Source organism: Limulus polyphemus, unplaced genomic scaffold (assembly GCF_000517525.1).
Source record: "Limulus polyphemus unplaced genomic scaffold, Limulus_polyphemus-2.1.2 Scaffold2434, whole genome shotgun sequence".
Lineage (NCBI taxonomy): Eukaryota > Metazoa > Arthropoda > Merostomata > Xiphosura > Limulidae > Limulus > Limulus polyphemus.
Window position 1 is genome coordinate 23,370 of NW_013668044.1, and position 23,006 is coordinate 46,375.

Here is a 23,006-nt window from a genome sequence, read left to right on the forward strand (position 1 = left end):
GCCATCCCTAATTTTGGACGAATGACTAGAAAGAAGACAGCTAGTCAACACCACTCACCACCAACTCTTGGGCTACTCTTTACCATCAAATAGTGGATATGGCCCTTAACATCATATTGCTCATACGGCTGAAATAGTGAGCATCTGTAGGGACGAGACTCTAACCTGTGGCCATCAGATTGCAAGTCAAATGCTCTCACCATCAAGACATGCAAGGCCCAGCATACGGGAGTTATATATTTAAGGTAATACACAAAATTGTATTAGGTAAGATCATAGCAGAGAATATTACAAACTTAAAATTTGTTGATTTCTTTTATTTCCTTTTTATCTAAATTAAAAAAATAGCTTCTATAACCAGGTAGGTTTTCGATTTTTTTCAAAAAGTATAAGATATGTAGCATATTATAATTAAACGTTTTTAAAGACGCTTCTTGTGTCTCAAGTAAAAAAACAACAACTAAATAACATACAAAGAGATAAATGTTGTTTTAGCGAACAAATACACAATGGGCTACCTAAGTTTTGTCCACCAACCGAACTCCGAATTTTAACATTCTAAATCCGTAAACTTACCGCTGATCTACTGGGAAGCAACTAAATAAGTACACATTATATATATATATTGCACGATTATACATGTCACACTATAAAAATACATTTCGATTGCTTTAAATTCTTATTGTTACTCATTTTAAAGATTTACTGGTTTCTAACTATGCAGTCGCATCAAAATAATGCTGTTGTAGAAAAAAATACAGAAAACTTTTAGGGAATTATCACGTTATTGTTAAAGCCGTTAAAGTGTTTAAGTTTATATAAGAAAAAAATCTTTAAGTACCACTAGGATTCCATAACTATTATTTTGAACTTTGATATTTCTATTGATATAAATAAAATAACGATCTACATCTCTAGAATGTATCTTTATTAGCTCGATATTACGCTATTACGGCTTCATCAGTTGCTATCGATAACCTATAAGTTTCAACTGAATTAGCGAACCTGTAAGCTATTGATGGTGCTTGACGATGCTGTAATAGCGAAATATTAATCCAATAAATATTTTATGTACAATTACAATTGGAAGTTAACACTGTATAGAAAGTAAATAAAGAACAGACAAAAATTTTTTAGTAAGTTTTAAAACTAATTATTGTAAATAACGTCGAAACACAAACGTGTTACTACGATGGATAGGTTGACTGACGAAAATGGAGTTAAAATGATAAATTCTATAATGAAACATATTATAGATATGGAACACAGACGAGAAAAGATAAAACGTAAGCTGAGATGCAACTGAAATGTTTCTTTTCTTAAGTTTGACAGTAATTTTTTTTAAGTCAAGTCAGGCCTATCTATATACGTAAAATATGACGACTCACTGATTGTGTTAGCTTGTTGCTGTTAAGCACAAAGCTAAACAATGGGCTATTTATACTGCGCCTACCTTTAAACCGATTTTTAGCGTTATAAGCATTCAGACTTATGACTGAGGCATTGAAGTTGAAAGAAAAACTAGTGAGGAAATTTGATCTACCGATCTATCTGTTTATCAATTGGAAGCCTATTCTTTCACTCCATTCACCATTTTTAGCCTTAGACTGGTTTCGGTTCTGTGTAGTGAACAAAAAACAAACACCAAACATGTCTATCTTTTTTTTTGGGGGGGGACTAGGTACATAAAACATGGACAGATGTCATTCATTAAACGAATTTCATAACTTAAAAAAACTTTAAAAAGAAAGTTATCGATTAATTTATCTTGCTTTATGAATATTGCCCCCCCCCCAGTGGCACAGCGGTATGTCTGCGGACTTAGAACGCTAGAATCCGGGTTTCGATACCCGTGGTGGGCAGAGCAAAGATAACCCATTGTGTAGCTTTGTACTTAATTTCAAACAAACAAACAAGCTTTATGAATACTTTAATTATTACGCTTTTCACAGTGATAGTTACCTGGATTAATATTATTTTATCTTCCTCTATTTTGTGTCTTATGTATACTTGGATATTCGAAGTTCTGGTCTTTATGTTCTTGATATAATAAAATATCTGTGAACATAGGATGCCGATCTATAAGATTCATATTTGCCTTTTGTTTATATTTTTTAAAAAACGATTGCGGGTGTTTTGCACGAATCTTGCACAGAGCAATTGTATTTTAGGTCTCTTATGGTTTACTGTAAATAGTCTGTTTTTTGTCCGCTCTGGTATGTAAGCTATTTTAACCTAATTAAGCAGACTATTTGTCACAGTGTTCTCCTTGGAAACCGAGCGTCACTTCGAATTCAAAAGAAACTTTGCGTGCACGCGGAGACAGTTACTGTACTCGTTGTTCGAACATAATGTACTTTGCTAGTGGTGCATCGTCTTTGCAGAAAACAAATGTATGTACGATTTCTTTATGTTACATACTAAATCATAATTAAAATTTATCATGCATGCTACAAAATGAAAGTATAGCAAGGGAAATATGTCAAGAAAACACTACAGATAAACAAACAAATCAAAGAGGCTTTGTATGCACGAAATGTGGCTTGTATATTTTCCAAATCCTTTCAACAATCAGAAGAAAGTTAGAATATTTAAAGTATTACTACTACACTAAACACTAGACCTTTATTGTGAACGCGTAGCGGAATAATAGAATATGTTCGTATTCGCTGTAATAAAAATGATATATTTACTTCATCATTAAGTGAGCATTAAGGTAATGGATACGCTAGGTAAAATGTTCCTATTTCTAAGTAAAACAGGATTTTATAGGAAGTTGTCGATATAATTGTGGGCATATAAACGATAATCTGATAATAATGTGAAGATTGCAATGAGAGTCAATAATGGATATCATAAACCACGATAGTGGTTCATAGTAGGGATCGCAAGAAATTCCACAAATAATGGAACGTTCGGGCATAAAGCACCTTAAACAGTAAATATTCAGTTCAAACAACACTTTAAAATGTTTACTATTGACTGCACGCTTGTAAGATTTTACAATAATGAAAATCCGCTCAAAACGGCCAGTTTGTAATTCTTCTTCTTATCGTTATTCTCTTGCCAGTCTACAACAAAAACGGCTTAGTACATTGCACCTAAACCTTTTCTGGAATATCAAATAAGGTCGTAGGGGGTACTTAAAAGTCTGTTTGTTTCTTCGATATTTTACACAAGTTAAAACATCATAATTCTAGTATAAACGATATTATCGTTATCCCTTGAAGTTAGTTTTTTTACATATATATGGTGTTCCTTTAAGAAACTTACGAACAGGATGAAACAGGAACTACCAGCCAATAACAGTTGAACATTAGATAAGTGTAACATGTACACTCAATGCTTTGTAGAGTGTCCAATCGGTATCTTTAAGGGATCAAATCCTATTTTATATATAAAGTGAAGGAGTAAAAAAAATCAATACACATAATATTAAATTTTATTACACATATTCATAAAATAATTACTTTAAAAGACACGAAGATTTATTTAGAGTGATATATTAGACGCATATGTTTTTATTTGAAAATGCTGCTTATCTACTGGTAAAATTTTATACACGCTTAGTGGGCTTTTTGTCTTAATCTAAACATATATTTACCCATTGCCATGCAATATATATATATATACAATTTAGCTGAAACTATAAATGCTCACCATATTACCAAACAAATCTCCATGATAATCTCCAGCTGCAGCTTAACATTTTACATCTCGAACTAATGCAATCAAGTAGTCAATAGCTACAGTAAATCACCATGAATCGTATCAGCTAGGCACTATCTATGTTTATTATCATTACAGTGTATATAACGCTAGCTACCATATCAAGTAAGCCTTTATCCATAGTTGAATATAAAAAAGCGTGAAAAAAGATAAATATAAAATTAGGAAGTTAAAATAGGGATCGTAAAAAAGTAAGAAACAAAGCTGTAGATACTGTAGACATTATTTACTCAAACTATAAATCCCAATTTTAATTCCACCAAATGTAATTCTAGGAAATAGCATGGAGCCAAATTAATGGAGGTAATTAATCAACTAATATTGTGTTCTAGCATTCACTTCTACGAGCAGTAGCTATATTAATCACTTAGGTACTTTGCACACTATATTATTCTAAAGGTAGAACTTACCTGAAAGGTTCAGTAAGAAACAAAATATTCTGTTAACTAATAAGTTTGTTAATGCTGAATCATGAATGTTCTTCTTTCTTTATTCATTTGGTTTTGGTTTGTTTGAAGTTGAGCACAAAGCTACACAATGCCCACCACAGGTATCGAAACCCGATTTCTAGCGTGTAAGTCAGCAGACATACCGCTACTGGGCGGCTCTTTATTCCTGGAGCATATATATATTATGTTGCTTTAGCCTTTGCCTCCTCCCCTTGTGTGGACGCCCATGTGCTGGATCATAATTATATGAAGTAGGTAACGTTTACACAAATATTACGACGTAATAACGTCATCAGGTATTAGTTATGTCCACTGATTCTGTATATTCATGGATAACGAACACTAATATCAGGCTATGGTAGGGCGTGATGTCACCGGAAGACTACCCGTTGCCACCTTACCACACCCCGCTATATTACTATATGACTATTATTCTATGGTAGCTTGATTAAGATATCTTCCTATTCGGCTTTTGTATGCAGCAACATATCGATCAAGGGATATGGCAAGACCTTCCACTTGTAAGTATTTATTTTAGGTTCATTACGTATCAGTTAAACGAATTTTATCGACTTTAATGTATGGAGGAAAGATACTGTCTGTACTACACGTGTGACAAATAAACCCCATCGAAGCTGGTGCGCGATAAACTGTATTTAATGTGGAATTTATTGGGAATTACGTGTAATTGTATTGACGCAGAGCACCATTATCTCCACTCAAGGTTATTTACGCTAAACTATTATGTGCTTGCAGTAGTCTTGTAAAATGTGTTACTGTAAAATGAAGTTAGTTTTTTTACGTTTATGTTAGAAACTCATTTCTAATTTAAATAGAATTGTACACCAATCGCAAAAACATTCAATTTTTCAACGGAAGAGATTTTTTACATTTTTATAATTATTTACGGATTTGTTTTTTGTAACACGAAACCTGAACCAAAATAGTTAATACAGAAGGCTATAAAACTACCAGTATCAGTTCTATAAGAACCTATCAGTGATATTAATTTTTATGAATATGTGGAAAAAAATCATAAAAAAAGTATCCATAAATGTTACTTACATTTGCATAAAAAGTTCTTGTGCATCATTTCTTGGTAATAAACTTAAACATAATGGCCCGGCATTGCCAAGTGGTTAGGGTGCTCGACTCGCAATCTGTGAGTCGCGGGTTCGAATCCCCGTCACACCAAACGTGTTCTCCCTTTCAGCCGTGGGGGCGTTATAATGTGACGGTCAATCCCACTATTCGTTGGTAAAAGAGTAGCCCAAGAGTTGGCGGTGGGTGGTGATGACTAGCTGCTCTAGTCTTACACTGCTGAATTAGAGACGGCTAGCGCAGATAGCCCTCGTGTAGCTTTGCGCGAAATCCATAACAAACAAACTTAAACGTAATGATTTAGTTAATCTGCTCTTCTTTCTTGTATTGATGTTTATCTGAATTTATTCATATGAAAACTCCCTCCTCAAAATAATTCGTAACATCTGAGGAATAAATACATCTTGTAAGAATAAGGGTAGATCTTCTGTATTTCTATATAAAATTAAAAGAAATTCCAATACCGTTTACTTTGGTATATTATTCTTATCTTTTTATTTCTGATTTACAGTACGCATCTAATATACCCTGTAAAATAATCTAACGAGAGCTTCTTATTATTTTTTTTATTTAATCCAAACTACACACTGTTTGCTAACCCAATTACATGAACTAATGTCAGATCTTCCTGTGGCAGGTGTTTATCAAAGCACACTTTATATGTACACTTAGATCATAAAGATCATAAAGAAACCTTCAACAAGTCGTTTCACAGTCGTGTAAGCAGAATGTGGCGTCTTATAACATGTGATAATCCACGAACACAATTGTGAGTAGCAAAAGCTGTCCAAGTTTTCCAAATAACATTACAAAACATAATCAAGAAGGATCTCCATCTGGTAACGAGGCTAACAGGGTAGAGATTCACCAAAATAAGGCTTCTAGTGATACTTCCAGATCAGCTATCACATATCTCAAGCAGCTAGAGAATGAAATGGGTATTCATGCTATTTCATATGAAGATATGATGGTCAAGACTCCAGACGTGGCGATTATGGATTTATGAACAATAGGCTTGTTAAAGTGGGCGCTGGGAAACCGTCACCCTCGTACACTAGCTTGATTATGGAAAGCATTTTGGGAGGAGTGTTGGGCTTTGGGCATGATAGTCTTTCGATGAAGCCTTTTGAAATGGGAACTACAATGCAGGTCTATTGTAAAGATGCACAGTCGTTAGATATAGCTTGACCGAACGTGACGAGGTTTCGAAGCGACTTTCTTATCGTATTCATATCGATTTTAGCCTTCTGTTGTTTCAGCGTGGTGGCTGAACATCTTTTATTGCGAATTAGATGTACATCAAGATTACTGACGTATTCAGTCATTGTCAGTTCATCTCTGTAGGTTGAATGGCTTATTATCCTCATTGTACGTCATTATAGATAGAAAGATTTGCGACTGCTAACTTGCACAAGGGGCATACGGTATGCATGGAACGACTTTAATTAATATGAAAATATTTCCAGTATACGATATAAACCCGAGCTAAAATAAGATCCCTTTGTTTAATAATGAAAAACAAAAAACGCTTTTTTAGACGCTTTTTAGACCTCAATTACAATTTCTAAATTTATGAATTGATATATAAATTTAATACTTCTTAGGGAAAGACGAGGGCTGAGTTACAAAGAAACAACAAAAAACAAAAACACATTCATTAATCAAAAGTCTTTTTATAGTGCATGTGATCCATCATCGGCTCCGGAAACTGAAGTAAAAATGAGAAAAATGTGTCAGTAAGTAAATATTCTTTTTTTTTATCCAGTCATTTTCATGAACTCGCTTGGTTGTGTATTTTCTACAACTAACTTTGTTTCGTTGTATTTTCTGTAACGAGATTGCTTTAAAAAAGCTATTTTTAGTTCTTTTTCTATGGTTCAATTTTATTAATATTTTTCAATTTATGAATAAATGATTTCTTAAAATAATAAAATATTTTGGAATTGTCCTCTCACTGGAGAGTAGAGTGATGTTTTATGTTTTTTACAAGTGGATCTAGTTTAAAAATTTCATGGATTTAGATAAACTTTTCACAAAAAAGGTCAAAGGTCAGCCGCTTATCAGGCAATATTACGAAACGATGTCAAATACAAAGTTCTGGAAAATAACAAATGATTTAATTTTAACGAAAAGAAAACGTTAAGGATATAAAATGTTTCTGTTTCTTTAAAAAAAGAACCAGATGACCAAAATATTAGAACAAAATGAAATATGCATATAACGTTTCTACGATGAAAAGTTAAAATATTGTGGAGAAGTTTGTGCACCTTATTGGATCCTTCTATTTGTTTATTTTATGTCAGCCATTTTCTTTTTGCGAAAACTTTTAGATGGGTTTTTACAATTATGCCTTGCCTTAATAAAATTATATTTCATATATATATTTTTTTCTGTAACTTTCAGTATTGTATATCATTAGAATTTTGTGCTATGAGCAGTTTATAGTTATCAGGTAGAGCAAAAAATGTATAATAAAAATAAAACTCCCCTGAACATTCATGTTTAAACTCACTATGATGAGGAAGACCCACATATACACCTCTGTTAACTGAATAAAGTGAAATGATGAGGTAGACCCACACAGACACCTCTGTTAAGTGAATAAAGTGAAATGATGAGGTAGACCCACACAGACACATCTGTTAACTGAATAAAGTGAAATGATGAGGTAGATGTAGATCACTAAGTGGATCCTTCTGTAACTTGTATACGTTTGTTTGTTTGTAATTAAGCACAAAGCTGTACAATGGGGCTATCTGTGCTCTGCCCACCACGGGTATCGAAACCCGGATTCTAGCGTTGTAAGTCCATAGACATACCGCTGTGCCACTGGGGGGCAACTTGTATACGTAATGCAGTATGACACGAAACACTGATTAACATTATTTGGTTTATTTATTAAAACGCCTGATTTAGACAGCGATGTTTTTAAATGAGCTATTGTGTGCACTAACAAAACTAGCCTATAGCTTTTTTAAAATAGTTTACAATGTCATTTTTGAGAGATGAAACCGTATATCTGTCTACTTGAATTATATACAGGCTTTCTGTGTTTAATGAAAGGTATTAGAAGCAGTATCGATTAGATAGAACATTACCTGAACCTTCAAGGCTAATCGCTATTGATTCACTCAAAATTAACAGATTCAAAATTTAAAGATTCTCTACAATAGTATAAAAATGATTGGACGCCTTTTTGGCACTAGATTCTCACTGGTATTTTTACCCATGAAATTTGAAATTGCTACAGTTAATATAATCGGTTTTTTATTCCAATTTTTGTAACATTTACATTGTGTGTGCCTTCCTAAAGAATCTGTTGTTTTTTTCATTCCAATACGATCTTCAGTTTCTAAAATTCTTAAGTTAGTAGATGTAAAGTTGGTTTATTTACATTTTAATATATTGTTGAGGCATTAAACCGTCAAACGAGAAGCTAAAATTGAACAATTTGCTATTTTTGATCAATCTTGATTAACATGTTTAGCTTTAGATGTGTTTGTTTGTTTCGGATATTTGCGAAAAGATACACGAGGGCTATTTGTTTTAACCATCTGTTATATTGAATTGATACACTAGACTGACTAGAGGGAAGGCAACTGGTCAACAGCATCCATAGCCAGTCCTTTGGCTACTCTAATTACGCTAACCACTAGGCAATGCTGCCCAAGAAAAGTTTGAGAAAGTCGTTTGTTTGTTTCAGCATTTCGTGAAAAACTACACAAGGGATGTCTTATTATATTCATCCCCAATCTTAAACTGATAGGCTAGCGAGAAGAAGCTAGAAGCGGCAACCACCGCCAACGTTTTGGTTACTTTTGTAGTGCATCCACGACCCACAAAGTGCGGAACGCTTTTATGTGGCAGGGGTCGAGAAAACCATGAATCACGGGTTTCACAGTTAGGGTAAGCTAAACGCTTATTCAGCCCGACCCTTGAGAAAGTTGAGCGTGTAAGATTTATATAGTGAATATTTAAAATAATGCCTATTGTAAGAGACCTGAACCAGTATTTGAACCCTAACCTGTGTATATGATAGTAAGTCAATTGGTTTTAAATACCACAATATTTTTCCTTTGAAGTATTTTGTTGTTAGCTCAAGTTTCAGTAGTTTTAGCAATCAACAATATTCCTTTCGTTTGTATTATCATTACACGTTTAGCAGCTGAATTTTGGCTCAATGACAAGTCTGCAGGCTTCCAACTCTTAAAAACTGGGTTTCGACACGGGTGGTGAGCGGAGCATAAATAGCCAATTGTGTAGCTTTGCGCTTAACAACAATAAAGCCAAAGACTTTGAGAGTTAAATTATTTTAGAGCGAAACGCAAAAAAAAGTGAAAAAGGAAAGATAAATTTTATATTTAAGAAATTTTCGTACTTCACAGCTTTGGGTGTAGTTTTCAACTGAACATCAATTAGTTGAAAACGTTTTTAATTATTTTTCTGCTATAGTGAAGGTTTCTTTAAAAGAAAAGTTCAATTAAAATGCCGGTTTAAGTGTAGAAAATTAAAATGAGGCGCTTTAATAAAAAACTTTCTAATTCATTACTCATAATGTCGATTGATCACTTACAGTGTATTAGTAAGAAACTTCTTAAACCATTCTTGTTCTGATTGTTGAGTTTGGACGTTCGCTAGAAGAAAAAAAAGAGGATCCACTAATTGTTAAACATTGTTGTTTACATTTTGAAGAGATAAAGTCATCTAATGTCATACAGGATTATAATAAGTCACTGGTGGGGAGGGGGGATTTAAGAGAATCTTACTTGCTGGCCACTAGAGAACTATATTAAAATAAGAACGATAAGTTTATTATGTAAATGCGAGATTAGAACCACTGATTTTTGAAAAACCTTTTTACTTGATCAAATATATTCTCTCTTAAGTTTTTTATGTCCATTTATGGAGAATACATTTTAAGCTATATGTATATGCGTATGCATTCAGTTGAATGTTTACATGTGTTTCAACAGTTTACTGCTGCATTGGCTTTTTATTTTTTCACCCAACCATTAATTACTGAGCCAGGGGGTTTTGTGCCTGAGGTTTCGTGTAAACACGCGTTTAACAAGCCAAGAACGAAAATCAGTAGAATAAATCACCACTCACAAGAGTAAAGAAATCTTATATGATTATCGTTTACTGTCGCAGAAAACAGGGTAAAGACAAAGTACAACAGCGAATTCCAGGAACAATAAAAAATAGCGAGTTCGAGAAATGATGAATCCTCAAAGTGGCAGTTTCCAATTAAAGCGCTCTAAGTTGCACAAATTACTTTCCAATTAATGCATATTAGTAAAACACCGGATTTTTTCAATGGTGGAAAATGAAGGACTTAGAGAAATTCTCCATGGCGAAAAAACAAAGGCGCTCAAGTTAATTTTAAAACTACCCTATGACATACTCAATACTGCATTCATTACTATTGTCCAGGTTTCAGTAAAATACTCGTAGCCATTTTTACTGTAGCGGCTTGTAAAACTATAATCAATAATGATAAGCCTGGAGACACTGTTGTAAACATATACATTGTTTACTCTAATAAAACGAAGCGTTTCCCAAAACGGAGAATTTACGACTAGTATAACCGTGCTTAAATGACTTCGAAGAGCTATGCTGGTAACGAAGAAGAAGTGTGGAAAGCTCGACTTTCAAGAATCAACTTAAAGATAGCCCTACAACGTTCGCAGGAGTTTGTTTGAGAGCTGTGCATAGATTTTGGCGCAGTAAACCTAGCCGTTTTTGCTGTAGGCTTCGGTGTTTGAATGGCTTCCAAGAAAAACTTTGCCAGTAATGATGAAAAAATTGATAAAACCTCTTCTTCTCTTTCAAGAATCAATATAAAAATAGTATTTGCACAGGAGTTTTTTCAGTAGATTTGCTCAGGTTTGAATAAAATATTCATAGCCATTTTTCTTGTATGCGTGTGGAACAATAATAATATGAATATTAGTAATATGAAGAACAAATTGATGAATTTTGAATTTTGTTTAACAATCAGAAAATCTAATTTTTTGCTATTATCAATATTTTAGCAACCTTAGCCATTTAGATAGAAGGTATTGAGTGCTGTTTCAAGAACAAGTATGTTTTTTAAGATGGTGTTTGCCCGTATATTCTATTTGAAATTATGTGAAATTCCTGGGCAAAACTTATTATGAACCACTATCGTGGTTTTAGTTATAAGTTTGAATTCGCAGGCCTGTGTTATATTTAAATTTTGTTGAATATTTGCTAAATTAATGAACTGACTATTAAATATCGCTGAAACTTCATTTGAAAGGATATCGTCAAATTCAAACCATACTGCGCCTTTCTCGATAATCAAAACTGGTTCTGAAATATCTTTCAGAAATCAAAGTGCAGTAATATTTACTTTACACTTTCTGTTCAATTATCCTGAAATTTCAAGAGAATTATCCCTAAGATTAAATCAAGTATTACTAGAAGACTAACAATAAAAATACACTTTCGATTGGATTCGATTCGCTTGTGTTTAATGATATTTTTCTTTAATAAAAACATATTATAATTTTTTAACATTTTCCTGAAGTTACACATCTGACGAAAAAAAACAACATTTGATTTGTGTATGTAATCAGAAAGTACCTACAGTATGAAGTAAACTTATCCTGCAGTAGAAACTTTGAAATGTCCATCTATCACACACACACACACATAAGTTGTAAGAATGGACTGAAGTTTTAACAACCAATCAGTATTTCGAAAATTTCTTTTAGATAGCGAACTACCAAAAATATAGAAACCTGTTGAATTACATTTTGACAAAACGCGTTAAAAACTACACATTTAGTGATGGCGAAAACTTTGAAAGTTGAAATTTTACACACGCAACTGGTGTGGGTAAGTTCGTAGAAAAAATAAACTATTACGCGAAAATCCATATCATGAACACCACTTAAACGGAATCAAGTTCGCATTATTTATCTCTGTAAATCAGGCTCATTTAGTAAATTATAAATAACTAACGAAATCAGTTTCTGAGTAAATAATAGTGTTCTACGATGTTCCCCGATTAAAGTGATATGTCGGCGAACATTTTGTAACAGTTAGTGGGGCGTTTTGAAATGTTTTATTAGAATCACTTATCCAATCTGATAATTATAAATTATCAGTCAATTTTTGAGTGAAAACTCTGAACCGAAGACACTTCACATTCTGACTGATGCTCAACCATGGCAGCTTTCATGACCCACGCTATATAACGAAATAGCTGACACCAGGCTTCTTCCATTTCTGTCGTCCAATGGTCTTCCAGCGATGGTTTGATGGCATGCACAAACTGGGGGCCTATCAGCTTCAGAACCATAAAAAAAAACATTGTGAAACATAAAATATGTAATATTGTGCTGTATTGTCTCAAAAAATAGCAAACAAACAAACTTACAAATATAGAGATTTTCTTTAACCTTCTTCTTATATTAAACTCGAGGAATCAGTTGGAAGTATTAGTTGGGTAACAATATCCAATCTTATTAGAACAACAGTTACAGGCATAATTTCATCCCTTTCATCCGTATGGAGTTGTGCCATAAAAGATCGATATCCGACCACATAAAAAGATTATTACACAAACTGAGGTTAAAGGTGCAAGGTCAGAATTTTATATCAGTAGTTTATTGCACCTTTGAAGGATCCAAAAATTAAAAATTATTAAAAGTAAAGCTTCTTTGATAAAACAGCAGACAAGCGTTGTGCTACAATTGCTTGCAGATCATCTAAATAATAGTACAGTATTCAATTGAACAACAGTTTAACATGGTTCTACTTGATGGACAGTGTCACCAGGATACCCCAGTTGCTGTCAGATTGTATGTCTAATGGTTCCCATATGAACGTCACCCTTCACATCAGATGACAGGAAACGTATCAACAGCTGTCTACTACAGGCTTTTTAAAATTATGATAAATAATTACAAACAACGTTTTGTAATTACACAATAAAGACTTCATTGAAGCCTGTGGTGCACATTTACTACAAGCTTATTTACTCATAAACCCGTGCAGCAGACCAATAATAGCAATCAGTATTGACAATAAAACCGCTATATTGGTAAATATCATCTTTGGGCAGCACTTTGAACACAACTATTGACTGTTCGCCATCATTTCGGAATACTTGTATTTGCCTCATCTGCATGTATGCCAATAACTGTTTTTGTTGAATGATTTTAGTTTAAAATATCTCATTTGTATTGTGCACACCGTTGCAGTTGACATGTTAGGATATTAATAAAAGTTTCAAAGTACATTATTTTGAATGACTTCAATGAACTTATCAAAAGATAAGCACACGACATCCCATTCCATACCACAACCAATTGCTTTTCCTTATCCATTTCCGAATTATTTGCTTGTCAATGAACTTCTGAATCATTTAGTATATCTACGGATCAAGGCAATGATACCTTTCAAGTAACTGAAAATAAAATGGCATGATGCAGTTTCAAGTGCGACTCAATAAGGCACTTAAGGAACAATTTATATACAAATATATTGCTTTCTCAGGAGCGTGGTGGAATATTCTAACTAATGAAAACTAACTAAAGATGGAATAGAAATAAATAAGAAAACAGAACCTAAAATAACTGAGAATGACATAAGAAATAAACTAAAATTATCTTAATATTATTGGAAAACAAACTGTAACAAATGAAATAGAACAATAACAAAACTACAGGGTGTACGAAAGGTCTGGAAACATATGCACTTCAACGAATATTACAGAGTGTGTTCCACATGCTGTCCTTATAATTTGGATTGTAATTTTGAAACAAATTTGGATTAAAAACAGGACTAATTGGACCATCTCATGCTTTGACAACGCCATATTCATTCATGTATCTGAAATTAAGAAAAGCTGCAAATCATAAATGGTTCCAGACTTTTCGGACACCCTGTAGAGTTCAAAATGACGTTATACATGACGTTATTAAAATCAGAGAAGCGTTGATGGACTACTGGTTTCGTCTAGGCCTAACATCACAAATCTTTGGGGAAAACAGTTTAAACATAAACTAACGAAATAAATATAACTGTTTTCACTTACGCGAATACTTCAGCAACTGTCACATAATGCCCGGAATTATATTTCTCTGGTGCATTTTTATTTGACATAGTGGACAAAGTTTTATCAAAATATCTAGCACACAACAAAAAAAACAAAAACATCTGCTTTTACGCCAAGCCACGCTAGATTACTTATAAAGAGGGTGAGATTTTCCTAAGTATGTTTAATTATGAATTTTCACGCCTTTCGGATCCAATTTCTACGCAAAAACATCATATAGAAAAAAAAGTTTGCCGATTCAGATTCATGGCATATAAATGCACCGACGAAATATTATACCGGAAATTTTTTAGTGTGAAAGTTGCCGAGGTATCCGTGTGAGTACAACTATCGGTCTAGAAGGCCTTAATTATTAACTGTCTTAAACAATAACTCTTCAGCTTCTCTTTCCCCAAGAGACCGAAATCTTAAGAAAAAGTCGAATTAACAAATGAATCTTTCTACTTTATCATGTTAAATGGGTAATAAAGAGATTTCTGAAGTGAAGAAATATAGAAAATTTGTTCTTCTAAATCTACTGTTCCAAAGCATTTTCGAAACAAGAATATTAGAACTGTTATAGGTATAGTGTAATAAATCCCCTAAAGTACGAATGCTTACAGTGCTCAAAAATAGATTGGAAATGGAGAGAATTGGACCAGAGGGCGTTAACCTAGGCAATTAAAATTATCAATGTTGGGTTATTAATGAATAAGGACATTATTAGAATAATAATAAGTGGAAAAATCCATTGTAACTTCATATAAATATCTAAATGATAGCTAATAACCAGGAAAAAAATAATTTTTTCAGGAATATTAAAATAATAACTAGTTTCTTTCATCTTCATCGGGATTCGGTCCATGTTTGGACCAGGGAGGGTCAGGTTCTGCGTTGACCTAAACCCCCAGTAAATGTTTTTGTTTGCTAGTTTTAGAATTTCGCGCAAATCTGCACAAGGGCTAGTTGCGCATGCGCATAACACTCACCGTTAACTCTGGTGTTTCTCTCGCCTAACCGAATAACGAGATTTTGTTATGACTCATACTTACACTTACTGCCTCAAAGTACAAAGCGCGTTTTTGCAGCAACGGCCTGCAAACCATGAACCCTCGGATTCACAGTATGAAAACGCTAACCACAAGGCCCATCAGTAAATGGAAAGTTATTTTGTTTGAAAAGAAAGAGTACAAAGAAATGCAGCAACAGCCTGCAAACCATGAACCCTCGGATTCACAGTATGAAAACGCTAACCACAAGGCCCATCAGTGAATGGAAAGTTATTTTGTTTGAAAAGAAAGAGTACAAAGAAATATCTATAACAAGAATTTCACCTCCAATCAGAAAAGGATAAAAGGATAATACATGAACAGGAAATTTCATCGCCATTCTCGAAAAAAAGATTATAACTATCCGGAAACGAGAAAAATATTGTCTTTCCGCATAAATGCTGTTCTGGTAGTCAGTAAACCGAAAGTTCGTTACTCTTGTTAGAAAATCTGAAAGAAATAATTACATTTGGAACACAGTCATCAAGAAATATTTATAGTAGGAACACAGACATCAATAAATAATTATAGTAAAGGCCTCGTCACCTTGATTAATTATAGTAAAATCACCAATAAATGATTATAGTTGGAAATGAGTCACCCTTTTAAGGAAGTTATAAATAAATAGTAAGTAAGTAAGAAAGTTCCATTTTACTTCTCAGAAACTGTAAGAAAAGAAATATGTCACCGGGAAAGTCATTCTCTCATCCCAGAAATGTTAAAAATAACAAGTAAGCGAGAAAATCCATTATCACATCTCAAAAATGCTAAAAGGTTATACGTAAACGGAAAAGTCCATTGTCACAAGTCAAAAATAGCCAAAAAATAAAATAAAGGGGAAAAATCTGTTGTTACAAGTCAGAAATATCCAAAAAATAAAATAAAGGGGAACAATCCATTGTCACATTTCAGAAATAGCCAACAAATAAAATAAAAGGGAAATATCTGTTGTCACATTTCAAAAATAGCTAACAAATAAAAGGGAACAATCCATTGTCACATTTCAGAAATGCTGAAAATGATATGTAAAGGGGAGTTTCATTGCCCCTTCTATAATACAAACGTAGGAACTGTTCGCTTTTTTTTAAATAGGGATACATCGAGTCTTTCAAATCTCTTCCATTGTTCAATAAGCTTGTATATTTAAATAAATATTCCTTAAGAAAATAATGTACTTACATCAATATATTGTGGCTTAGCGCCGTAACGTGCGTGTTTCTTGCCTAGATCTGTCAAAAGCTGATCCAGCTTTTCTTCTTCATTCAAACGTGTTATTACTTTCTGGACAACCCCCATCACCCGGAAAGCATGTGCTCTCAGCTCTCTACTGTAGCGAAGATCGTTTCCAGATAGTCCCTTGAAAGGCATAAAGACTTCCTGGACATCTGGATGGGTTTCAAACAAACTACCACAGAAGAAAAATAATTAGAGAGATTAAAGTTATAGATATGCAGATATACATATAAAATGGCGTAAACTAGGGGAAAATTCAATTTAGATTTGTTGGTTTCATGATTTCACGTAACGCAAACAAGGGCTACCTAATCATAGTTTTGAACTGATAAAGGGAAGATGGCATGTCAACAGCACCCATCGCCAACTTTGGGCTAATCCTATTTTTTCAAATAGTGGAATTTGACCGTAGAAATATATTTAAGTTACGAATTATGTTTTTGCAGCAACGAGACGCGAACCATGATCCAGATTCATAGCCTGGTCACGTTAACCATTAGGTCATGCCTGAGAGATTTTTACATTTTAATCAGGTACGAATATGTTAATTCGGATAATACTTTTCAAGGAAAAAGGCTATATTTTAGGGTAATTTACGGCAGGGTTTTTCAACTTTCGCACCTCAAGGCTCACTTATTTATGTGGCACAATATTAAATAACTCAAATATGCAGTTGATAACTCGTTAGTTTAGTTAGTTAGTTTGTTTGTTTTAAATTTCGCGCAAAGCTATACGAGAGATATCTGTGTTAACCGTCCCTAATTTAGCAGTAAAAGACTAGAGGGAAAGCAGCTAGTCATCACCACCCACCGCCAATTCTTGGGCTACTCTTTTACCAACGAATAAGGGGACTGACCGTCACATTATTAAAATTATCACGGCTGAAAGGGCGAGCATGTTTGATGGGACGGGGATTCGAACCCGTGACCCTCAGATTGCAAATCGTGCGCCCTAACCACCTGGCCGTGCTGGGCCCGTTAGTTTAGAGCAATCACAGTTGTCCCGTCCCGCGGCAGCCCATAACTATATGTTTACAGCCCACCAGTTGAGAATCATTGTTTTAAAGTACGCTATTTGAATTTTTGTTGCTTTTTTTCCGTTTTGCAGTTTGTTCTTGACAATATAAGTATACAGGGTGAACGAAATTACGATTATTGCTCGCACTAATGAATATTACTTCAATTTTATTGAAGGATAAAAAATTAAAACAGTTAATGATGTTTCTGCTTTGATTTTATCAAATTATTATACATATATGTTTAATAATCTTCAGACAGGAAGTTTGAGGGCTGTATAGAGTAAATGCACAGTTTTTAGGACTGTTCGAACCAGGCCTAGTGATTAGCGTGTCGGTTTATGAATCAGTAAGTCCAAGGTTTAAGCTGCAACACGCTTGACAGTTTCAGCTGTGTAGGATCTTAAAGCTGTGGCAATCAATCCGGCTGATCGGTTAAGAGTAGTAGAATTGGTGGCGAATGATGCTAACTGGTTGTTTTTCCTCTAGTCAATAATTCTAAATTATAGGTAGCTATATCTAAGCATCCAAGTGGCTCAGCTGTAAGCCAGAGGACTTATAATACTAAAAATTGGATTCTACCCCCGTGGGAGCACAGAACAGATAGCCAGTTGGGTAATTTTGTGCATAATAACAAACAACTAAGCTATAACTGAGCCTGAAGGGTTCTTGGTCTGGTCATTTATGCCCCCCTCAATTGCGAGGGAGGCGAACCAAAGGGCTTGACAGACTTAATAATTGCCGACAAGGGAATAGATATACCATTTAATTTGTTTGAACTGAAGGTCGGTGGCACTATTCTGTTAAGTTACTACAAATATAGGGAAACAGATGTAGAGGACTCAATTACTTTTTTGTAGTTATGCCATTGATAATGTCGTTCATTACCAATACCCTTATTCATAGTTCTAATAGGTGGCACAAAGTAAATATAATTATAGGAAGATAACACAAGAATGCCATTTATCTGAAAACGTAAAAGAGAATTTAAACCTTTTTTTAAAACCAGATTTATATCCAAGTTATAAACATTCACAAAAACATAATCTTCGTTAGCCAATAAAACATCCCTCTAAATGCAAGAGGAAAGGTAGATTAACTAAAGATTCAAAAGCTTATTTGTTATTTAAAAACCATAAAACGTGTCGGACATAGACGAGGATTAAAATGTAACGCATATCTGTGGTTACCGTCATGAAAATTTTCTGATAAGTTTACTAGTAAAAAACAACTACAACAAAAAAGACTTTTTCTCTGACAGCATATAAAATGATTTATACGTTTGGTTTAGCCGTAAAGTAAAACTGTAATTTACAAACTATCGGATTATAGTAACTTTGTACACTGAATATTGAAGTTGTGACTTCACTATTTATTCATTTAGATGACTTTGATTATATTCGACATTGTTTTATATATATATATAACGGAAAATAAAGGTTTTCGCTATATTCTTATCATTCATTTAATTAATCAAATTATTCAATGGTTCAAGTTACATTGTAACGTTATGGTCTTATAGTTTCCTAAAGTTATGGCCAGTATTTGTCTGGCTTTATCGGCGTCGAGGCGTATATCTTTTTCGTCTTCTGGCATATCGCGTGTCATGGTATTTATCTAAGATACAGTGGTAATAAAAAGAGAGTGAAACTACAATCTGACAGTGGATCTTAAACAAGTGGCTATAACTTACTATAAGTGAACTCAGAAGAAGTGCTTCGAAGCTCCAACATTCTGATGTATTGGTCTCTGAGTGTCAGCTGAGCTTCTGGGAAAACAATTCTACTTCGAAAGCAGACATACTGTTGACTGAGCGAGACCATTATTGCACTAAATCAGCCTTTGGACACAGCATCTAATCAGCAAATTGGCACGCTACCCAGCCATAAATAGAATAATATTATTCATTGTAACATAGTAATAACTCAACCTGCTGGGACAAGTAATTTCGAACTAATCTGTGCTGTTATGAAAAGGCATTCAATTGAACTGTTCTGTTATGTTGGTGAAAGAGACCGTATGATTCAGTGTATTTTGGGTTTATTTTCTGCAGAATGTCGTATATCTGTTCAGCGTTGTGTACAAGCTTTAGTGTTACTGTCTGCTTTTTGAAGTTTACACACTTTTGTGTACGGAAAAAATAATTTTTCCTTTCGTGTTAGGCCCGGCATGGCTAGGTGGTTAGGGCGCTCGACTCGCAATCTGCGGGTCGCGGGTTCGATTCTCCATCACACCAAACATGCATGCCCTTTCAGCCGTGTGGGGGCGTTATAATGTGACGGTCAATCCCATTATTCGTTGGTAAAAGAGTAGCCCAAGAGTTGGCGGTGAGTGGTGATGACTAGCTGCCTTCCCTCTAGTCTTAAACTGCTAAATTAGAGACGGCTAGCGCAGATAGCTCTCGTGTAGCTTTGCGCGGAATTCATAACAAACAAACAAACCTTTCGTGTTTACGGATCTCTGAAGGTTTGTGTTGTTAACATTTTTAGATAGCAAGCTAACTTTCTGTTGCTTAAACTGTCGTGGTGTTTGATCTAACACAAACAGAACTAGAGGGGCACTCAGTAGGGCGCATACCTCCGCCACGCGGCGTTGATCATATTCGACCCTAAAAAAAAACGAAAATGTGTCCGTATGTCTGTCGTTATCAACGAATACGGACCATTTTTCAGAGCAATGCGGAATAATATTCTACATATGTCCACCAAGTTTCATCAAAATCCGATCACTTTTGACTGAGTTATAGAGTAAAAATAATGAAAAATCGGTTCCAATGTTAACAGATTCGGATTTTTTGGATATTCGGGATCTTGCTGTGACCTTGACCATCCAAAAACGAATCATTTCTAAGTTGGGTCATAGTCCAAATGTATACTATCTTTCTTCCAAATCCATTTAGTCGTTTTCGAGAAAGGCTGCTGACAAACACACACTTACACAAACCACAGGAGTGAAAACAGTGGTGGAGGTAAAAATATAATGACGTTATATTATATAGTTCCTCTCCTCATCAACGGGCAAAACTGTTTACAGCAATATGCAAAATTTATTTTCTCACATAAGGCTACTGAAGACGTATAAATTAATGAGCGTTTCTGTTTAATGATTGTTTCTTTAAAATTCTATTAGATAATTATGTCTGTTTGCGAAGACAGCAGGTTTGCACATGTGTGTCGAGAAAGTCATATTTTTATGCACATATCCCGCTTTGATTGTCAGAGGTCGCAAACTTCTTCGTGTTCCTACATTTGGCGTTGTGAAACATAGGTGTTTAGCCGTAAAACAGAAAGGTTTAACTTAGTGTTGTAGAACAGATATTATTAACCAGGTGTTGTAGAACGCGTGTTTAACTTCTTGGTGTAGTAGAACATAGATGTTTAACTTGGTGTTGTAAAACACAACTGTTTGTGCTCCGCGAATTAAAGAAACGCCTGTATTAAAAGGGAATAAAAGCCGAAATCTTACTTCATGAACGTGATGACTCCTACACGGGAAATGTTCTCCACTAGAAGTTTCGAAGTATTGGTCAAAATAGCTCTTTGGTTTCTGGTGAGGGTCGGCCGCTCTGGAGGATCTGTCACTTCACAGGACACTGTACAACTATGCCGCTGAAGAAGACCGTTTCCTTTATTCTTCTTTTTGGAAGAAACGGCTTTGGTAAGCCTACATCCCATGCTGAAATGGTTTTTCATAGTAATACAAACACATACACACACACACACATATATATATATCTTATAAATAGAAAAACATTAAGATTTCAAAATTTAAAAGATCTATAACTCCAAACAAACATTTAGTATTTATCAATCTGAAATACTAAGGTGCTATAGGATCTTTACTTTAGAACTTCCACGTATTAAAAACTTGAAATTTTTAAACAACAGTGAATTTTATTTTCTGAATGTTATAGCTGCTATAGACTTCGTCCCCTGGTGGAACAGCATTAAGTCTACGGACTTACAACGCTAAAATCCAGGGTTCAATTCTCTGTATTGTACACAGCAGTTAGCCCAATGTGGCTTTGTTCTAAAAGAAGCAAACAAACAAAACTATAAACTTTTGAAATGTTTGGGGAACTATAATACTTGATTTAAATCTTAAACTATGGCATCAAAAATTTGAACTTCATATTTTTGGGAAAAACAAAATCTTAATTTGGTCGATTCATTTTAGGTGTCAGGTGATAATTATTGATGGCATAACCGTTTTTAACCAAATATCGAGAGTTATAATACAGTTCTATCATAAGACTAGATGGAAAGTCATCTGTTAGATGTTACAACTTCTAATAAACATTAAGTAAAAATAAAATAAAATGAAATTTAGAGAATTTACTAATAAAATACAAAACCACAAGGCTAACCACGGTAGCCATTTCTAATTTTGAACTGATAGACCAGAGGGAAAGCAACAGTTATATAGAAAAGCATTCAGTCTGCAAAACAGGGTAAGTTAAATACATTGTTCATTTTACTTACAAATTGTTTGGTACTTGTATTTATTCTTCGAGACTGTCATTAACACTAATATTTAGCCAAAGAACAACTATTTAAATACTAAATAAATATTCTAAAATACTTCAAACTACTCAAAGACAACGGAATACATCTTAATGTTGCCCCGTACCTGAGATGACATCTTAATATCGTCACCCAGCTAGAAGTATATCTTAATGTGGCCCTCTAGTTAAGATTTACACTGTTTATTAGCTAGAACTTAGAAAAAGCAATATATATATATATATATATTATAGTAAAAAATAATAAAAGAAATTAACAAAACAAATGTCATATTTAATTTTCAAATGGAAATACGTATCCATTTTTTTTTTGTCTCAAACGTAGTAACAAAGTACATTTTTAAGTCCACTTAAATTTGAATAGCAGCTTTGGTGATAGAACAGATAGAAATAATAAAAATATTAAGTTTTAATGTCGTCCTGTAGCTAAGACTATCTTATTGTAGTCCTTCAGACAATATTACATCTTAACGTCGTCCCCTAGCTATGATTACGTCTTAACATCGGCACACATATAGGAGTATATCTTAATGTAGTCCTCCAGATCAAGTTAAGTCTTATTGTTGTCCCCTACCTAAGATTACGCCTTAATATCGTCATACAGATAGCAGTATATCTTAATGTTGTCCTCCATTTAAGATTACATCTTAATATCGTTCCGTAGCTAGGACTACGTCTTAATATCGTCATTCAGTAGGGAGTATATCTTAATGTAGTCCTTCAGTTAAGATTACATCTTAATATTGTTGTGCTTTCAGATTTTCAGAAGAAGAACGCAACATCAGAATATTATAGGGGGGGGGGAAGCGATTGCTATCACAATGACTTACGTTTGGAA

At 34.0% G+C, this 23,006-nt stretch overlaps 1 protein-coding gene across 4 annotated transcripts in view; it reads right to left on the reverse strand.

The window, feature by feature from the left end:
* Positions 1-11,815: 11,815 nt before the first annotated feature.
* Positions 11,816-23,006, reverse strand: part of LOC106466947 (cytoglobin-2-like) — a 96,836-nt gene continuing 85,645 nt past the window's right edge. For all 4 annotated transcript variants that reach the window (XM_022395044.1, XM_022395042.1, XM_022395043.1 and 1 more), the window contains exons 2-4: positions 21,112-21,321; positions 16,578-16,803; positions 11,816-12,597 (exon numbers count right to left, since the gene is read on the reverse strand). In XM_022395044.1, coding sequence (XP_022250752.1) covers positions 12,412-12,597; positions 16,578-16,803; positions 21,112-21,320 — 621 coding nt within the window. In that variant the 5' untranslated portion in view covers position 21,321 and the 3' untranslated portion in view covers positions 11,816-12,411. The remainder of the gene's footprint in view (positions 12,598-16,577; positions 16,804-21,111; positions 21,322-23,006) is intronic.